The sequence below is a fragment of the Eulemur rufifrons genome, chromosome 16 (genome assembly GCF_041146395.1).
Source record: "Eulemur rufifrons isolate Redbay chromosome 16, OSU_ERuf_1, whole genome shotgun sequence".
In the NCBI taxonomy this organism is placed as follows: Eukaryota; Metazoa; Chordata; class Mammalia; order Primates; family Lemuridae; genus Eulemur; species Eulemur rufifrons.
Window position 1 is genome coordinate 51046456 of NC_090998.1, and position 19188 is coordinate 51065643.

General features: G+C 38.7%; 1 protein-coding gene across 1 annotated transcript in view; it reads left to right on the forward strand.

Annotated features, from left to right (window-relative positions):
* Positions 1-18802, forward strand: part of HMGA2 (high mobility group AT-hook 2) — a 128204-nt gene extending 109402 nt beyond the window's left edge. Inside the window, exons 4-5 of the mRNA XM_069490965.1 lie at positions 4530-4562; positions 15773-18802. Coding sequence (XP_069347066.1) covers positions 4530-4562; positions 15773-15820 — 81 coding nt within the window. The 3' untranslated portion in view covers positions 15821-18802. The remainder of the gene's footprint in view (positions 1-4529; positions 4563-15772) is intronic.
* Positions 18803-19188: the final 386 nt, after the last annotated feature.

Here is a 19188-nt window from a genome sequence, read left to right on the forward strand (position 1 = left end):
TTCTCAGGAGGGCTGGGGAACTCCTTAATTATTCTAAAATATTAATAGATAGGTGGTTTGTGCAGACCATTTCCCACACAAGTGTCTTACAAAATCTTAAAAACTGAAATATTCTGTGGACTTTAAGAATTCGGCAACTTTTTTTCTTCCATTTGGAGAAATGGCCAGTTTGCTGTATGATCCCAGATCATATGTCCTTTCCTTTTATTAGCCTCTGCACTTTCTTAGCGTGTTGTACCCTAAGCTATTTACAAGAACTTTAACAATTATATTTATTGGTTTCAGCATTGTACTTTCAATTGTGGCTGAGCTAGTCCATTATAAGTACTAACCTGCCGAGAACCACACATTGAAGGCCATGTGGTTAGAGAGAGCCTTTCTTAATCTTTACACGATACATTTGATTGATGGGGTATCTCGGTTCTCTTTACAGTTTTATTTTAACATTACATTAATTCAAAGCATTTCTTCAAAGTCCTTTGATGCTGTTGTTGATGATATTGATGTTTTGTTCTAGGAGGAAGCTTTCTTTCACCCACTGCCTTTTAGAAATTTAAATGCAATGGTGGAATTTTCATGTCAAGCTTTTTGAAAGTTGCAATAGTCCTGTAACAATATCAACTCAAAATCTCCATGCATTGAGAGGACTGCACAGCAAGTTGACAGAGCGCATACACTGTATAAACTCACTATATGAAAAACTTACGAGAAGCAGAACCATCAGAATTGTCTACGTAACAATTCCAAAGGCTTTGCTATCTGTTTAACAGAGAGTAGTTATGCCATCCACACCTATGAAAGGGACTTGCTCAGACCCTCCACAATGGATAACGAGGGAAGAATCTCCAAGCGAGGCAGGGCAGCTGGACCTTGCAGGCCTAACTCTTGTCCCATGGGGTTCACTTTTCTTCAGCTACCTCAGAGAATCATGGCTGGGTCCTGCTGAGGAAGCCACGGGCCTCTCTGGCTGTGGCGAGTCCTGAGAGATCCCAAAGAGGAAGGTGAATGCGGAGGTGAAAATCAAGGCCAGGAAGTACAGCTTCTCCTGGATTGGATCTCGATTTGACTTTTTTTTTTTATTTTAAGGAATAGAATAGGTTTCTTCAGAGCATTATAGAGGGGATTAAGAGAATTAGTAAACTTGGGTGGTTTTAGTTTTAAAAATGATCTCAGGAGATTATTTCAATGCCTTATGCCTTAGTGTCCCTATGAGAAAATGAAAACAATAAAGCCTGGGCCCTCCCCATCACAAAGAGGGAGATGTTAAAAATATAAAATATTTTAGCTGCTGTATAGGAAATGCATGTGCAAAATACTACTCGTGCATGAAAATACACTGTTAACGACACTGAAGATTAATATGGATGGCTGATATTATTCAGATCTTCTTATAAAAATTTGTGGTGGCCAATCATGTTTTTAATGCCATGAACCTTGAGGAGCAACTGGTTTCTTGGTATCAGCACTTAGCTCTAAGCTAAGAGATGCCTCCAGGAGCATAAGAGACTTGCAGTTTGTTTGGTGTCCAAAAAGCTTTCCAGACAGCAGTTTGTTTCCTTTCCCTTTTTATGAATGGCGGTAGTATTATGCTTCAGTCTGCGTTTTCTACCAAAGCCATTCATAAAAATAAAAACAAAACAAAATAACAACAAAAAACTTTCTCGGCACAGTCTGGAGCCATTGGGTGCCAGGGGCTGGGAAAACATCCTAGCAGCCCTAACCCCAACCAGCACTGAAAGTATTCAAGGGTCTGTTTGTTTGGTGATCTGAAAAGTATGAAGTGCTGTGTCTAAGGGTAGCTGGTAGAAGTTCCGTGACACGAACTAGGCTGGGAGCCAGGGCTGGCAGAGTTTCAGACATTGTCTTTCCCCTCATTGAAGTGTCAGGACCTAATTCATGGAAAATTGGGTGAGCTGGCAGCCCTTTCAGAGGATTTCATTGAGCCACAGTGTGCAGGAGTCACATGAATGCGGGATCTTCGGCCAAAAAAGGAGGGGGATTTCTGAGCAGTAGGAACCAGTCAGCCTGCAAGAATGTGTGTGGATTTGAAACGGTTTGGGAGTAAACATGTGTACAGGTGTAATCGGCAGGAAAAAAGAGGAGGAAGAAATGTGGTCTCTGCTTACAAATGACCCTTTTGAAATGAATCCTCTGTTAGCACATGCTTTTTGAGTCCTAAGGAGAAAGAAGTCCTAATCATCCTTGGTTCAATTCCACCTGGAGAAAACATCATGTCAAAATGTGGGCTTTGATGATGATGTCATCTCTACTGTGATTTAAAGTCAGAGGGAAGAATGTTTTTTTTGTGTGTGTGTGGAGCAAAAGTATCTTGCCATTTATTTCATTTTTATCTTTTGCATCTAAAAAAAGCTCCAGTAGAGATTTTTATGTAACATTTTTAACATACTAGCAATAAAACAGTGCACTCCCACAGAAATTCTGAGAGGAAGGAAAATGAATAGGAGCTCATGATCTAGTGAATTTACCCTAACTTCTGTTGTTTGGGAGAACTGTAGCAATTTTATTTTCTTTCATTTGTACTATGAAAGCGTGTCACTATCCATGTCAAAGTGGCTCAGTTGTATTCACCATTCTCAGGGATGTGTAGATAGAGTAAGTCAGGCTTCTGTTCAGACATGAGAGTCAGTACTAGAAGTAATCCACCAAAAAGCTTGGGCTTCATATCCACCCTTTACAGTACCACAGAATAGCAAATATTTTCTGGTATTCCATTGGAAAATTAATTTAGACAGACAGAAAAAAGTTTCCTCAGATGTTTCACTCAAAATAGGAGAGTTTTGCTCTACACATACAAGGAAATATATATCAGTATAGATATAACACAATATATTCTTCATATGATACCATCAAAAAAGTGAGCAAACTTACAGAATGGAAGAAAATGTTTGCAAATCATGTATCTGATAAGGGACTTGTATCCAAAACATTAGAAGAACTCTTAAAACTCATTTATGAAGAGACAAGCACATTTTTTAAATGGGCAAAGGATTTAAGTGAACATTTCTCCACAAAAGGTATACAAATGGCCAATAAGCACACGAAAAGATGTTCAACATCGTTAGTAGTGAGGGAAACTCAAATCAGAACAGCGAAGACATTCAACTTCACACCCAGTTGGGTGTCTGTAATCAAAAAGACAGGCAGTGACAAATGTTGGCTCGTATGTGGAGAAAGTGGGGCCGGGCGCGGTGGCTCACGCCTGTAATCCTAGCACTCTGGGAGGCCGAGGCGGGTGGATCGCTCAAGGTCAGGAGTTCGAGACCAGCCTGAGCAAGAGCGAGACCCCGTCTCTACTAAAAATAGAAAGAAATTATATGGACAACTAAAATATATATAGAAAAAATTAGCCGGGCATGGTGGCACGTGCCTGTAGTCCCAGCTACTCGGGAGGCTGAGGCAGTAGGATCGCTTGAGCCCAGGAGTTTGAGGTTGCTGTGAGCTACGCTGACGCCATGGCACTCACTCTAGCCCGGGCAACAAAGTGAGACTCTGTCTCAAAAAAAAAAAAAAAAAAAAAAAAAGAGAAAGTGGAATTCTCAGACATTGCTGGTGGGGCTGCTTTGGAAAACCGTCTGACAGCTCCACAAAAAATGAAACAAAGAATTGCCATTTGACACAGCCATTCCACTCCTAGGTGTACACCCATAAGAAATGAAAACATATCCACACTAAAATTTGTATATGAATGTTCATGGCAGCATTATTCATAATAGCCAAAAGGTGGAAACAACCCAGATGTCCATCAACTAATGAATGGATAGGTAAAATGTGGTATTATCTATACAATGAAATATTATTGGGCCATACAAAGGAATGAACTACTGATGCTACCACAACGATGACCCTAGAAAATACTAGGCCAGTAAAAGAAGCTAGACACAAAGGACTCTCGCACGCATGTGCTCTCTCTCTCTCCTCTTTCTCTTTACATATATATATGTAGTACGATTCTGTTTACATGCAATGTCCAGAATAGGCAAATATATAGAAACAGAAGTAGATTAGTGGTCGCTGTGGCATGGGAGGGCAGCTAGGGAGGTGGAGGGGAATGAGGAGTGACCGCTGATGGGTACAGGGTTTCTGTTAGAAGAAATGAAAATGTCCTAAGTTTGATGATGGTGATGGCTATACAGCCCTCTGCATATACTATAAGCCTTTGAATTATGTACTTCAAATGAGTGAATTAGACATCTTCACTCCTCAGTTTTGTGATACGGAGACTAAAAACAAAGTGAATCAAACAGTTAAGGTTATTTTGATATAGTTCATATGTATGCCAGACTTTAATTGGGAATTGTTGTAATGGAGATGACCTGTGTTGTATTTCCTTAAAATAGAGAGATCATGAATAAACACCTTTTAACCTTAGATAAACTATTTGAACTTTAAATGTTCCTCTTTTCTTTGCAGATAAGTGTCTGTGTTTGAAACATGTATACCTAATTTTTTCCATAATGTATGTTTCCATTTAAAGTATAACATTTCCTTTTTTTTTTTTTCTTCCTTAGCCACAACAAGTCGTTCAGAAGAAGCCTGCTCAGGTAAAGAATGGCCATTATGATTTTTTTCTCCCAATTAATATAAAAAGTAAAGTGAAATATATAGTGAAAAAACGTCCCCCAATAAAACCCTTAATTAGTATTTTTCTAATTTTGATTATGTCAGCATTGCAGTGTTCTTGAAAGTTTTTTGTATCCAACAAAGTCAGAAATATATAGTCTGAGGTTCTGTCATTAAAAACCCCAAAACTCAAGGTCTTAAGTGTACAAAGAATATATAAATACATATATAAAACAAATATTTAATCTTATCATACGTTTTAATGATTCTTAAACATCAGATTTTATCCTTTTCACCTGACTGTCTATATTTCATTGACTTGACATGGGATTTATGAGTTGCAAAATATTTTATGATCCATGACTGGAAACATATCCGTTCATTGAATTATTTCATAACATTTGATGATCCCAAAATACCCCAAAGGAGGCTGGGAAAGTAGGAAGTTAAATTGTAGTAACGTGCAGATTGATGAACTCTCAGGTCTTTTTAAATGACTGAAATACAGTCTCTGAAGTTTTTGGACACATCAAAATTAGAAACCAGCTTTACTTCTCTAGTTCCATATGCCTGCAGTTCCTTATCCAAACTACATCTATACATAGAAACACAAAAATCATATTTATCGAGGAAGTATAACTTGAAGAAAGCAAAACTGAAGAATAAATTAATCATGATTGTGAAGAATGCGAGCCATTATTGAAGTATAAGAATGTCCTGCTGTTCTCTTCCCTTCCGGGTTTATATAGACACTTTGGAGATCTAGGTGGTATCGTGCAGAACCTGCTAAAGTCAGTCATTAAACCGTGTCCTGAGTTACCAAGGTCCTTGTAGAATCTCTTTCAGATAATGTCAAATATCCATGGAATCTTTTTCCCTAGAGGTCTTTAAAAATTACCTTGCATCCTGTTCTCTTAGGTCAGTGTTGCTTTGCCTGGGAAAGACCATTGGGCCACCTTATACGTCTCCTGTTCTTTAAAAATTCTTAGAAAAGAATTGAAGCTTCTAAACACATGTAAGGATGCAAGGAAACTGTATTCAAATAATTGCTTGTGAACTTTAAGTGGAATAAAAACAGAATTACCACCAAAAAAAAAATCATTCTCATTGCTGCTCCCATATTTAAAAGTCAAGAGCGGGAGGGGAGCACTAAAAATACTTAGTGTTTGAGTGTTTGTAAGCAATGCTGAACAAAATAAAATATAAACAAAAACTTAACTTTTTAAGTAGGAGAATGTTTAGCCTCTCATCTTTCATCAGTGCAAAAAATCAAGAGAAAGTAAATTGATAATTCTGTGCATTTGAGTCAAAGGATACTGCAGGGTTCACTTTGGCGTCGTAGGCTGTGAACTACAGATTAATAACTTTACGTGGTCTGTTAGCACTGATTCGTTCCCTCTTCTTGCTGTTGTAGGGTAGATGAGTCAAACAAAAAAAGCAGTCACCGCATCTGAGAAATGTGCAATCTAATTCAAGCGGTTCTTAACCTTGGCTGCATATTAGAATTACCTAGAGATTACACATATATATATATATATATATATACACACACACACACACACACACACACATATATATATATATGCCTGCACCCTGTTCCATGGTGTGTAGGAGCCTGCTCTTGTAAGCAAACCGAGCATCTCTTCTGAATTTTACATTCAGTGATGTGAAGTAGGTAGCTTGAAATCCACTGTGGTGGGAGTGTGACATGGAATTTGACAAATACGACAAATGAGGACTTTGTTTCCTGGACAGCAAGTTGTTCTGCATTTACCTACGTACCAATGGCCCCAGTCTTCAGGGATCCTGTTGATTTGGTCTGGAGACCTAAGCATCAGTATTTTTTATGAACTCCCTGAATCATTCTAATGTGCAACCAGGGATGAAGATACTCAGTGAAAACACATGTGATGTTTGAACATTTGTTGAGCAAATGACCACAGGATGTCAGTGTATATGGAGCTCATAGGGGATACAGATGAATGAGTGGAATATCTCAGGTTATTAAGGGGATGGTACCCTGAAGAGTGGAATTGTTATTGTTTTGTCTGATTTTGTTGTTGTTTAGTTAGTTTCAGAAAGGAAAATGGAGACATAAATTAAGGGAAAGAAAGGAAGACGTTATAGTTAAGATGAATGGTATATGCAAAGGTAGAGAAGCAGGAACAAATACATCATAGGTGGAGATTATTAATGTGGCTGAAAATTGGACATTAATACACCAAGAAATAATGTAAGTGGAATCACAATTCATTTCCCAAGAAAATCAGCAATCTCTAAGGAGCCACAGTGATTGAGTTGCTCTTCACTGATACTCTGGCTGTCATACAGACCCTGCTCTAGATTTCCCCTTTAAAGGAGGGGTGTTCAGATTCAGAATTAGAAAAAAGAACATGAGCTCACTGGGCTGCCTAATTTATATTGTCTAAGGACACAGTGATGAATTCTGTAAACACGGGGACTACATGAATGTTCATGGAAGTTAATGTAAATTCTGCACTGCGTTCAAAAGAATCTCTTTTTTTCCCATCTGTTTCTTTCAAAATACCCTCCCAGGTGGCTTTTCCATGTGGCAATCTGGATTAACTCAGGCTGATATCCTTTCTTTATCAACAGCATTTTGAAGGATTACATTCATATTCTGTTTTGAGGTGGTAAAGAGTTTAGCACAAGTAAATATTATACATCTAAATAAAAGGGCTCAGTGGTGTGTAAAGAGACCTAGGTTTTCCTTCCTGGCCCCACCACTGGGGGCTAATTAATTTACCTTTGCCCAATTTATCCACCTAGGAAATGGGGTAATACTAATGCCTCTCTTCTTACTCCCAAGAATACTACGAGAGATTCATAATCATGAATTCCAGGGGACATTATGTTCTGACTTATTTTTGGCTGCCACGTTTTTCATTTCTAGAGGTTTATATTTTCAAAAATTCTAGAATTCTAATCAACTCAGAAGTACTTTTTGACCTCCAGTGTTTTCACTGAATGTTTTTAAAGTCAGGATTTTATTTAACTAGGGGAAATTTTATAGCAATTGCTATATCCTATTGTTAGGGCTAAAGCAGTCAGAATCACCTTCCTTGCATGTATGTTACCTGTTTGGGGAATTACAAAGACTCTGTGGTAGAGTATCCTCATGCCATCAAACTCTGACACCCCCTCGGAGCTTCAAAAATGTACCTTCTTGAAACGGGGCTACAAAATAGCAAAGTTTGTTCTGAGGAGACAAATTCAGAATTATGATAAATATCAACATCTACATATGTGCTTGTGCTTGTGTATGTAAGTACATGTGTCTAGAGAGAAATAAAAACTTAAGGGTAACCCTACTGTGGGGGGTTGGAAAATCCACCAGGTGCCATTGTTGCAAACCTCAAGTGTGTCCCATAATCCTAATGGGAAAGTTAGTAGCCTCTTAAAAATCTGAAGGGGAAAATCTGCAATATTCACATTAACTTTTTTTTTAATTCCCAAACCAGTGAAAACAAAGCTTACTAGAGAACTCTACTATATTTTCATTTAAAGCGACAAAATAAGCAATATATAGAGATTAGCTAATTAGAAACAAATAGAAATTAGCTCATTTTTTAGCAATTTGAGCAATTGAATTCCAGCCATATGGACTACATTCTTAACTTTAGTAGGAAATGGCGGTAGGGTTTTCTTTTATTTTTAATAAAAGAAACACCATAAAAGTATCAGATTATTATTATTGATAGAGGGTGCTTTTGTTTCTTTTTTGTTTTGATAAAAATACATCTCTTTCCATCTCAGACGTCTAAAAATGTTTTGCTAGTTTATCAGATAATCTTATTGTTTCTTGACGTTCCCTTTTTAAGGATTTAACCTGAGATTAGAAGTGACTCCTTACACATAAAATTCAGACATTATTTTTCAACTTTCTTCCCTACCCAAAAGGAAAACAGGTTTTTAGAATCTCAACAGTTTCCCGTCCTTTCAATCTACTTTGCTCATTGTTGTACAGCCCTAGCAAGCTATGCCTCTAGCAATTAGGACGGGTATAAACCTGCTCCATTTCAATTTCCCAGTGAGAGAATTGGAAAGTTTTCAGTTTCTCAAAGACCGGAAACAAAGCTTTCTGTTTCAAAACAGAGTTTTTACCTGCAAGTAACATCTTCTGTGGGTGGTGTGCATCAGGGCAAAGAAATCTCAGTAAGCCTTGAATATCAGGGGATTTTCCCCCCTTAAAAAAAAATGGTGAATGTTTTTACAGAGACTTCAAGGGCAGTTTTAAGAATGTTTATATTTCAGACAACCTAAACATTGTTTGGAGCAAAATGAGAGATTTCATTTTGGGACAAGCAAGTTGATGAATTGCAGTCAGCATTTTGTTCTCAAAGAAGGCATTTTTACTGAGGGCTTTTAGTCTAGACATACAAAGAAGGAAGGAAGAGAGGGGACAGCATTCTCACTCTAACACTCATCTTTTACATGGTACCTTGGCCACTGCAGTAAATAGTTCATAATAAATCAGGCTTACAAATAGTCACTCGTCTACTCGCTCAGGGAGCATAGTGATTTATACCGCCTAAGTCATAAAGAGTACTGATTTATTTATTTTCTTACTTATGCTCTTTCAAGCTGGTAAAACATTTTGTGGGCCAGTAAATGTTTAGTACCAACTGGCAAAACATGAAGAATCATATCAAAGGCTGCCCTGAGTGGCACTGTTTTGTTGTATAGGAAATACTTTTTGATTTAACCTCTGACCTATGACATTATTACAAAGGTCAAAGGAAAAGGAGAGAGCGAAGTAGACACCGCCGTTTAACCCTTAATAAAGTAGTTCAAGGATATAGCACAGGGAAATTGGAGGGCAAAGGAAGCATATCAAAATGATTATTAACTGTAAACAGATGAAGTAATTAGCTTAGCTAACAGTTGAAATACAGGAATATTGGCAACAAGAAGTCAGCTGTTTCTTGGCAGGAAATATCTTGTAGAGATGACATAGCTTCTAACAGAAGTGAAAGAGCATCACTCAATTTGGGGCAATTTATAAAACTCCAAAAGGCAAAATTTAGTGTTTATGAACTTTGACAGGCTTGCTGTAGGAGTTTTTTAAAAGTGTGATTGTTTTTAACTGTGTGGGGAAGTCTACGGATTAGGCTAAAAATAAGATGGCAGTGGCTACCTGCTTTTCCCATTCCTGTTGCAGAATGCCTTTCCTCTACATTCGGATGTGCACTGGCTAAAAGCCAATTATTTATTCCACATTTAAACTTTCTTCTTACTATTCCAAACTTCTTGACCCAAATTATTATGGAACAAATAGCAACTGGCTTTAAAACCTGGTCTTCCTAAGAAAATCCTTAATGATTGATTAGAAATAAGTTGCTTTGTCCTTTATATTCAGAAAATGTTTGGTGGACACTCAAATAAATGTCTACTGAATAATTATTTGTTGACTTACAGTTATTGATATTTTTATAATCTTATTCAAAAGTCATAACTCTAGATAATGAAAAACATTTGGTGCAATAATGATTAAAATCCAGAAATATTCTGTTCCCTGGCAACAAATGGAACAGCTATGCAAAATTTTATACATACAGAAAACAAAAGAAAAAGCTTTTTCCTAGTCTGTCCTATTAATAAGCACATCTGGAACATAACCATTCAGCAGCCTTTAACCTACCCACATATAAAAACTACTTTGCATAAAAATAAGAGCATTCCTCAACAGTTTCGGAAATGCAGAAATAAATTCCCTTCTTATGAACACTTTCTTCATGCAACGACCCCTTTGCTGCATCTTTAGCTATTAAATGCAAGGCTCCTTTGATAAGAATCTTACCTGGCATAGAAAATGGATTAAGCTTGGAATCCTCAGAAATCATGACTCCTGAAACTTGCAATTAGTTTGTACATAAAATGATTTTCCTATCTGAAAAATGTGAGTAGCACCTCAAGATTTTTATTTAAATAGCCCTCCGTCCCAGGAAAGAGAAATTTGTAGTATTCCAGGGACCAGTGTTGGATCCATTACAATATTTTCAATGGTGAAACTCAGTTGAGAATACGAACAAGACAGGCAGGAGTACATTTTAGGTATCTAAGAGTTCCTATTTTATTTTCTTTTGGGGACATTGTTTAATAATTTTTATTTCTCAAAATTCTATCATTGAATCACAGGTAAAGAAATAATCACAGAATGAGTCACTGAAATTAATAATCACAGTTCCACACTGTAATCCTACAGGCGTTTTACTCTTTTTCAAAGTTTTCCCACGTGGTTGTCACATTTTTTTTCACACACAACCCTGCGGTGCAGCTAGATGTGTATTGTCATTACTGTCTGACATGGAAGGAGAAGGCACAGGTTACACAACCTGTTAGTGTCACGGCTGGCACCTGTGGTCAGTGACATCTAAGATCAACCTCCTTTACCTTAAACATGCCCTGGAGAGACCTCAAAATCAATTTTGTTAGGTTGATGCTAACTCACACGAAGTAGTCCTGACACTCCTAGGTTTTTATACACATAATGCAAAAATAAAAACAAGATCAGTACAAGTGCTGTACATATCTCAACTTCTCAAGTCTCTTTTTGAAACACATATTTCCCTCCTATCATTTCCACCAGAATCCCTTGCACTTGCCAGATTCCATGTGCTATATATGTTCCATTTAACATGTTTTTAAGAAATCTGTAAAAATTTCCTAGTTGGAGGAAATAATCGCTTTCCATTAAGTTAAACAGCCCCAATCCATTTTAAATTAAAATATCTGACAGAGAAATAGAAAAACTCAGCCCTTGTGGTCTTGTGGGTCACTTAGCTGCAGATGGAACTTGAAAAATTGGTTCCTGATCATTGCGGCTGGGAAGGAGAGCCCTTTATTTCTGTTCCGACAAGACCGACTCGAGGTATTTGTGAACATGAACAACTCTTAAATTTGTCGTTCTGAGTTCTTAAGGAGTTGAACATACTAAGATGACAAAAAGAATGTCATTCAGCCATAAGTACCCTCTCTAGATTACCAGGTTTATTGGCAAGATAGTCTACATCACAAATGCATTTCTGGCCTGCAGCATCCTATAGTAAAAGAGTTGCAGAATTCTTTGTAGTTAAGAAAAAAATATAAAGACTTATTAAAGCTGACATGGACTTTTGTGATTTTTGCACTCCTTACAACACACAAAGAGGGGCATTGTGGTGACACAACCCCTGGGTTTGCAGGGAGAGCATTTCCATTTCCCAGTTCCATTTGGAATCCACCGGCCTCTCTTCCACAGCAGACCTGCTGTTTAGTCTGCATCTGAAAATTAAACCCAGAGCTTCAGCTCTTAGCATTAAATCCTGAACTTTCTTGCAGAGCACACCCTCACCCGTGCTTGTGTGGTAAGAGCTCTGATGAAACTGAAGACATTTTAAAATTCCATCAAGCATTAGAACTTAAGGTTGGATATTGGGCTGTCATTGGCCTCCTTTTTAATCAATTAGCTGAAATGTACCCAAAAGTATGTACCACACGCACCATGTTGAACCAAATTAAAAGAACAGTGATATGTGCAAACTATATTTCTGAGTTTTAGTGGGGTTTTTTTCAAGCTTAGCCAAAGCAATGAAAGAGTTACATTTATTAAATTCCTTTTTTCATGAACAAAAGAAAAACTAAAGCAAAGTGAGTGCAATTTTCCAATAGTTATAATAAAAATATAGTTCTCCAATTCTGCCCACCCCTTTCCCCTCTCATCAGTTTCCTGCCAGAAAAAGTCACATGTTTCACCCTGGTGTGGTGTGGCTTCACTTGTCTTTGCAAAGTGGCCGCATGAATGGCCGGGAGCTGTTCGGTGTTTAGAGGCCTTAGTGGCCGGTGCTCATAAAAATGTCACTGTGCACTTCCACTTTGAAAAGTCCTTTCATCTTCACATTCCTGAAGCCCCATTCCAACAGGTAAGCCTTCTTGACCAGAGAGCTGCTGTTTAGCCCTCCCATCCCACCACCTTGTCCCAAATGAGAGAGATGTGTGTAACTCTTAGTGACAGTAAGTCTCCTTATTACTTCAAGGCTGTTCCCAGGGAGCTACACAAGCTCAAAGTTCCTTTGACCATTATGTGATAACCATAAAGTAATTTTTAAAAATGTGGAGGTGCAAGCTATTGTCTGGAACACATGGCCATGTCTTCTAGGTTATCAAAGAGGATTGAAGCACAGGGGTCCCCACCAACACTACAGTACTCTGTACTCTGTTAGAGAAATAAGATTCTTCGGGGACTTAGGAGCCAGCTCCTTATTCTCCATGTCACCTGTTTCTGTCCCCTCTTTGTACCACAAAAGTGCCCTGTGTGAAGTCCAGCCAAACGGTGACGCTTAGCAGCTGAGAGTGGGTTTTCCAACGTCATTCTTAACAGGGAGGATTGTGCTTCTCTTCGTGGCCCACACACTTGTGTTACAGCAGCCACACATGCAGCAGAACCCAAGTCACTGGGAAGGTGAGAACTGAGGTTTGCAGAGGTAGGAAGTGCCACCCACCCTGCCAGCGTCATCCGCTTTGCAGCCATACCTTCCTTTGGAGGGTGGCCAGTGGGGGCTATGCCAAGAAGGGAGAGTCCCCTACTAACTAGACATTTAACAAAACCATCATTCCGAGAGTGTGAGAGCCACATTACCTCCAAAAGCTTAATGGAGTGAGACTCCTACCCCCGACATGCTAGTCATGTTCCCAATACTAATTAATAGTTACTAGTAGAAGAATTTCAAGGTTGGCGGAAAGACACGTTAATAAAACAACTCACCCCTTTGCGTTAAGGACTGTTAAGTAAAGAAAACGGCATGAGAGACCATTTTCAGCAGAGTTGTGTCTAAGGGGTCGGAATATCAGGCATTTCGGGAGCTCAGATCAAGCACAGTGTCTGGGAATGTTTTGAAAAGCTGATTGCATTCCATCTAGTACAAGGTCTTTGTAAGTTCATGGCCTGAAAATTCTACTTCCTTCCGGATTTAGAAGTACCTTGGTTTCCAGAGAGCGTAGAAAAATCAAGCAGTTAGAAATGGAATAATCACTGCTCGATCCAGCTTGACTGCATTCGATTAATTCGTGAACTGTGAAAAGAACTAAAATATACTTTCTGGCTTTTATGCTGTGGTCTGTTTCAGAGTAGCCAGCTAAGTCCACACCTCATGTCATAGTGAGAAGTGAGTCATTTGGGGACGGACGAAGAGTAGCTGCCCAACAGCTTAGTGACTTTCTGGAATTTAAATATTAAGTGAAAAGACAAGGTCATAGGGCAGCTGATCCCTGGCTTGTCCCTCTTTCGTCTGTCCATGGCTTTGATCATGCCACATCCTCCTTTGTGGCCAGGACGCCACAGAGAATCTCAGGGTCATGGCCTGTTGCCTAGTCAAGAGGTATAAACCTGCTGCTGAAATATGTGACGCCCGCAGGGTGGGGGTTGGGAGGAAAGGGGAGGTAGCTTCCTACGTTCCACATTTCCCACAAAACCCAAAGCAGACTAAACAAAACTGGTGTGAAATCTCATGACTTGATGCTGCCGTGGTTCTATTTTTTAAGCTGCAATCCATTCATTTGTATGTGTGTTTATTCCCAGGATTTACAGCTCTCTCAAGTCTTTGGGGGAAAGAGAATGTTTGAAACCTTTTGCAAAGGGTTTGCAAGTAAGCAGTGGCCTGTGATTAAGGCCCACGATAGAGTCTGTGTAAGTGTGTGCATGTTTGTGTGTGTGTGCGCGCGCGTGCATTCATGTGAGTGTGTGAGCGCCCGTTCATATGGGCTTTTTTCCTCCCAGTTTGCTGCTTTTACGCAAAAGCGTCACACATGGTAGCATTTAGGAGCCCCTTCACAGCTGAAGTGTTTCAAACACTAATGAATGGAAGTTTGGTCATATAACGCAGACAAGCTTTAAGGCATGCTTTACTGAATGGTTTACTGTAGTGACCTGGGAAAGGAAGAGAGGTATAAATTGTGTCGGTTAGCCACCCAGACAAAATGAAGCCATGTGGAAAATCAAATCTATTAAAGTATGAAGACTGTTATAAGCTGTTTTAAGCTGGTCATTCTTAAAGGGGCTCCGTTTGCTGCAGGAGTAAATGTTTACCTCTTCTCCCAGATCTTTTTCACATGCCGTCTTAGGAGACAATGTGCAGCATTTGATAAAAATCATCCTCTCGCTAACGACGCTTTTATCAGAAATGTTTATTGTCTCCGCTTTACCACCCATGTCCTGAAAGGTACTGCACATTTGTTAAATAAGCAAAAGGAAAGAGCTTTGCGGCTCAAGCCGGCTCGCAGAAACCCCAACAAATTCCAGAGCCATAAGGAATCAGAAAAAGGGAAAGAGAAGGAGGAATTAGATTTACATGAAGAGGGGGCCCTGCAAAAACATGTATGTTAGATTTTCTCTGCTTGGCCAGCCCGCTGTCAAATGTTTGGTCGATGAGGATTTAGTATTGAGGTTGAGCAGTTACGCCAAACTTTGGTTATTGTCTCAAAATGTGCTTTACCAAATACGAGAATGAAGAAATAGACTTGGAAAGGTTTGTCATCCGCTCTTGCAGCTCTCTATGGGCTCCCGCTCTCGCACTGCCTCTGCTCAGTGGCACAAGGGTCACGTGCAGGTTCTGCCACCCACCTGACTCCGCCCAAATCCTGGCCCCGCTCACCCTGTAACTTTGGGCACATGACTTGGTTTTCTCATCTGTAAAATAGGAATACTACCAGACAGTACCTGAAAGCATCTGGTAAGCACTATAAAAATATCAACTGTTATTGCCCGTTTCTGGAAGATGGGTTTATTCATGCCTTAAGAAAGGATCCCCTTAACTTCATTTTTCTTACTTGTATGCCGGTTTTTAAAACTGATGACTGGCATGCTGTCGGAAAAAATTCATCCATTTCTTTTTTTTTTCCTAATTGGTGAGTAAGCTTGCATTGCCCTGACATTCTCTGGACGGCAAACAATTGAATTTGCTGACCAGCCGCCATGATGTCAAGCCTTAAGTCAACAGTAGCTAATGACCGCTCTGGGAAAAAACAACACCTTGATTCTTCAATTACAGTTTAAGAAGCCCTGGGAATGAGGGCTTGCCAATCACCGTCATCCTCTTTTGAAGCAAGCATAATGTGCTGTGGAAAGCGGTCACCTCTGAACTGTTTGCAAGAGCAGCCCACACAGCGTAATGGTTGTGCCCTTTGTGTGTTCCAGGAGGAAACTGAAGAGACATCCTCACAAGAGTCCGCGGAAGAAGATTAGGGGGCGCCGACATTCGATTTCTACCTCAGCAGCAGTTGGATCTTTTGAAGGGAGAAGACACTGCAGTGACCACTTATTCTCTGTTGCCATGGTCTTTCCACGTTCATCTGGGCGGGGCGGGGCGGGGTGGGGGAGGGGAGGGGGTGGGGCGGGGAGAAATCACATAACCTTAAAAAGGACTATATTAATCACCTTCTTTGTAATCCCTTCACAGTCCCAGGTTTAGTGAAAAACTGCTGTAAACACAGGGGACACAGTTTAACAATGCAACTTTTAATTACTGTTTTCTTTTTTCTTAACCTACTAATAGTTTGTTGATCTGATAAGCAAGAGTGGGTGGGTGAGAAAAACTCTGACTTGGGTTTAGTCAATCACTGCACTGCATGCGAACAAGAGACGTGTCACACTCGTGACGTCGGGCATTCATATAGGAAAAGCGCGGTGTGTAACACTGCGTCTGCCTCCAGTACCACCCCACCCCGCTCTCCGTAGTGAATCCCTCTGTTTAGAACACCAAAGATAAGGACTAGATACTACTTTCTCTTTTCCGTGTAATCTTGTAGAACACTTACTTGATGATTTTTAACTTTTTATTTCTAAATGAGACGAAATGCTGATGTATCCTTTCATTCAGCTAACACACCAGAAAAGGTTATGTTCATTTTTCAAAAAGGGAAGTAAGCAAACAAACATTGCCAACTCCTATATTTATGGATATCACACATATCAGTAGGAGTAATAAATTTACTCATAGCACTCTTTTTTTTTTTTTAGAATAACACTTCATTTTCAGGAACTCTACTTCCTACAGAGCCAAATGCCATTTAGCAATAAATAACACTTGTCAGCCTCAGAGCATTTAAGGAACCTAGACAAGTAAAATTATCCTCTTTGTAATTTAATGAAAAGATACAACAGAATAATGCATGATGAACTCACCTGAATTATGAGGTGGGAGGAGCGAAATCTAAATTTCTTTTGCTATAGTTATATGAGAATTTAAAAAGCAAAATAAGCAGTCTCTCTCTCTCTCTCTCTCTTTTTCTCTTTTCATTGTGTATCAGTTTCCGTGAAAGACCTAAATACCACTTACCTCAAATTAAGCTTATGTGTTACTTCAAGTAATACGTTTTGACATAAGATGGTTGACTGAGGTGCTTTGGTTCACCATCTCTTCATTCAAACTGCACTTTTAGCCAGAGATGCAATATATCCCCACTACTCAATACTACCTCTGAATGTTACAATGAATTTACAGTCTAGTACTTATTACATGCTGCTATACACAAGCAATGCAAGAAAAAAACGTACTGGGTAGGTGATTCTAATCATCTGCAGTTCTTTTTATACACTTAATTACAGTTAAAGAAACAGTCTCCTTACTGTGTTTCAGCATGGGTATGTATTTTTCTATGTTTTTTTTTTTAATTAAAATTTTACAAATACTTGTTTCAGCTTCTCTGCTAGATTTCTACATTAACTTGAATATTTTTTAACCAAGTCGCTCCTAGGTTCTTAAGGATAATTTTCCTCAATCACACTACACATCACACAAAATTTGACTGTAATGTTTAAATATTACCCTCCAAGTCTGTACCTCAAATGAATTGTTTAAGGAAATGGACTAATTGACTTGCAAAGACCTACCTCCAGACTTCAAAAGGAATGATCTTGTTACTTGCAGCCTTCATTTTTCTCAGTGTTTGAAATAGTTCAAACTGCAACTATTCCTAATCCAAACTATTTTTGTAAAAGTCATTTGATAGAAAGGAATACATTTTTACATACTTTTGCAAAATAAGTAGATAAATAATAAATACGTAAAATAAAAGCCAACCTTCAAAGAAACTTGAAGCTTTGTAGGTGAGATGCAACAAGCTCAGCTTTTGCATAATGCAATCAAAATATGTGTTTTTAAGATTAGTTGAATATAAGAAAATGCTTGACAAATATTTTCATGTATTTTACACAAATGTGATTTTTGTACTATGTCTCAACCAGATTTATTTTAAGCGCTTCTTATGTAGAGTTTTTATGCCTTTCTCTCCTAGTGAGTGTGCTGACTTTTTAACATGCTATTATCAACTGGGCCAGGAGGTAGTTTCTCATGACGGCTTGTGTCAGTATGGCTTTTAGGACTGAAGTCACATGAAACTCAAAACCATCTCTCTTCCAGCCGCTTCAGGGAGGTAGTTGCAAAGGCCACTTACCTCTCTGAGACTGGCAGATCGCTCACTGTTGTGAAATCACCAAAGGAGCTATGGAGAGAATTAAAACTCAACATTACTGTTAACTGTGCATTAAATAAGCAAATAAACAGTGGCTCATAAAAATAAAAGTCACATTCCATATCTTTGGATGGGCCTTTTAGAAACCTCATTTGGCCAGCTCATAAAATCAAAGCAGTTGCTCATGTTGGCCAAACTTGGAGCACTGAGTGATTTCCATCTCTGATGAAGTTACACTTTTATTTCCTGTACGTTGTACAATCAAAACACACTACTACCTCTTAAGTCCCAGTATACCTCATTTTTCATACTGAAAAAAAAGAAGCTTGTGGCCAATGGAACAGTAAGAACATCATAAAATTTTTATATATATAGTTTATTTTTGTGGGAGATAAATTTTATAGGACTGTTCTTTGCTGTTGTTGGTCACAGCTAAGTAAGACTGGACATTTAACTTTTCTACCATTTCTGCAAGTTAGGTATGTTTGCAGGAGAAAAGTATCAAGACGTTTAACTGCAGTTGACTTTCTCCCTGTTCCTTTGAGTGTCTTCTAACTTTATTCTTTGTTCTTTATGTAGAATTGCTGTCTAAGATTGTACTTTGAATCGCTTGCTTGTTGAAAATATTTCTCTAGTGGATTATCACTGTCTGTTCTGCACAATAAACATAACAGCCTCTGTGATCCCCACGTGTTTTGATTCCTGCTCTTTGTCACAATTCCATTAAATGAGTAATAAAGTTTGGTCAAGACAGGTCGAGGAGGGAGACACTCACAAGTCATTTTGTTGCACCCCCTGCATCTCGAATGGCCTTACCTTGCCCATACACTGACATAGAGTGTGTTTTTAGGTATCATACTTCTTAAATCAACTGTCCTGAATTCACCTTTCAGATTCTGACATTTAATTCCACAGAGAAAACCTTGGAAGAAATGCAAAGGAAGAATAGGCTGTAGTTTAAAACTACAGAATCTTTATGTAGGGCTGGCATCTACGTTTGTAAGGGAAGTAACTGATACACCAATTATCCCTAAGTAACATTTGGAGAGAGATCTAGAAGTTTGGCCAAAAGAATAAGAAATGAAAACCACGAAGTTTCTCCTAAATAGGAGTCTTTTAATTAATTCTATAAAAACCGTT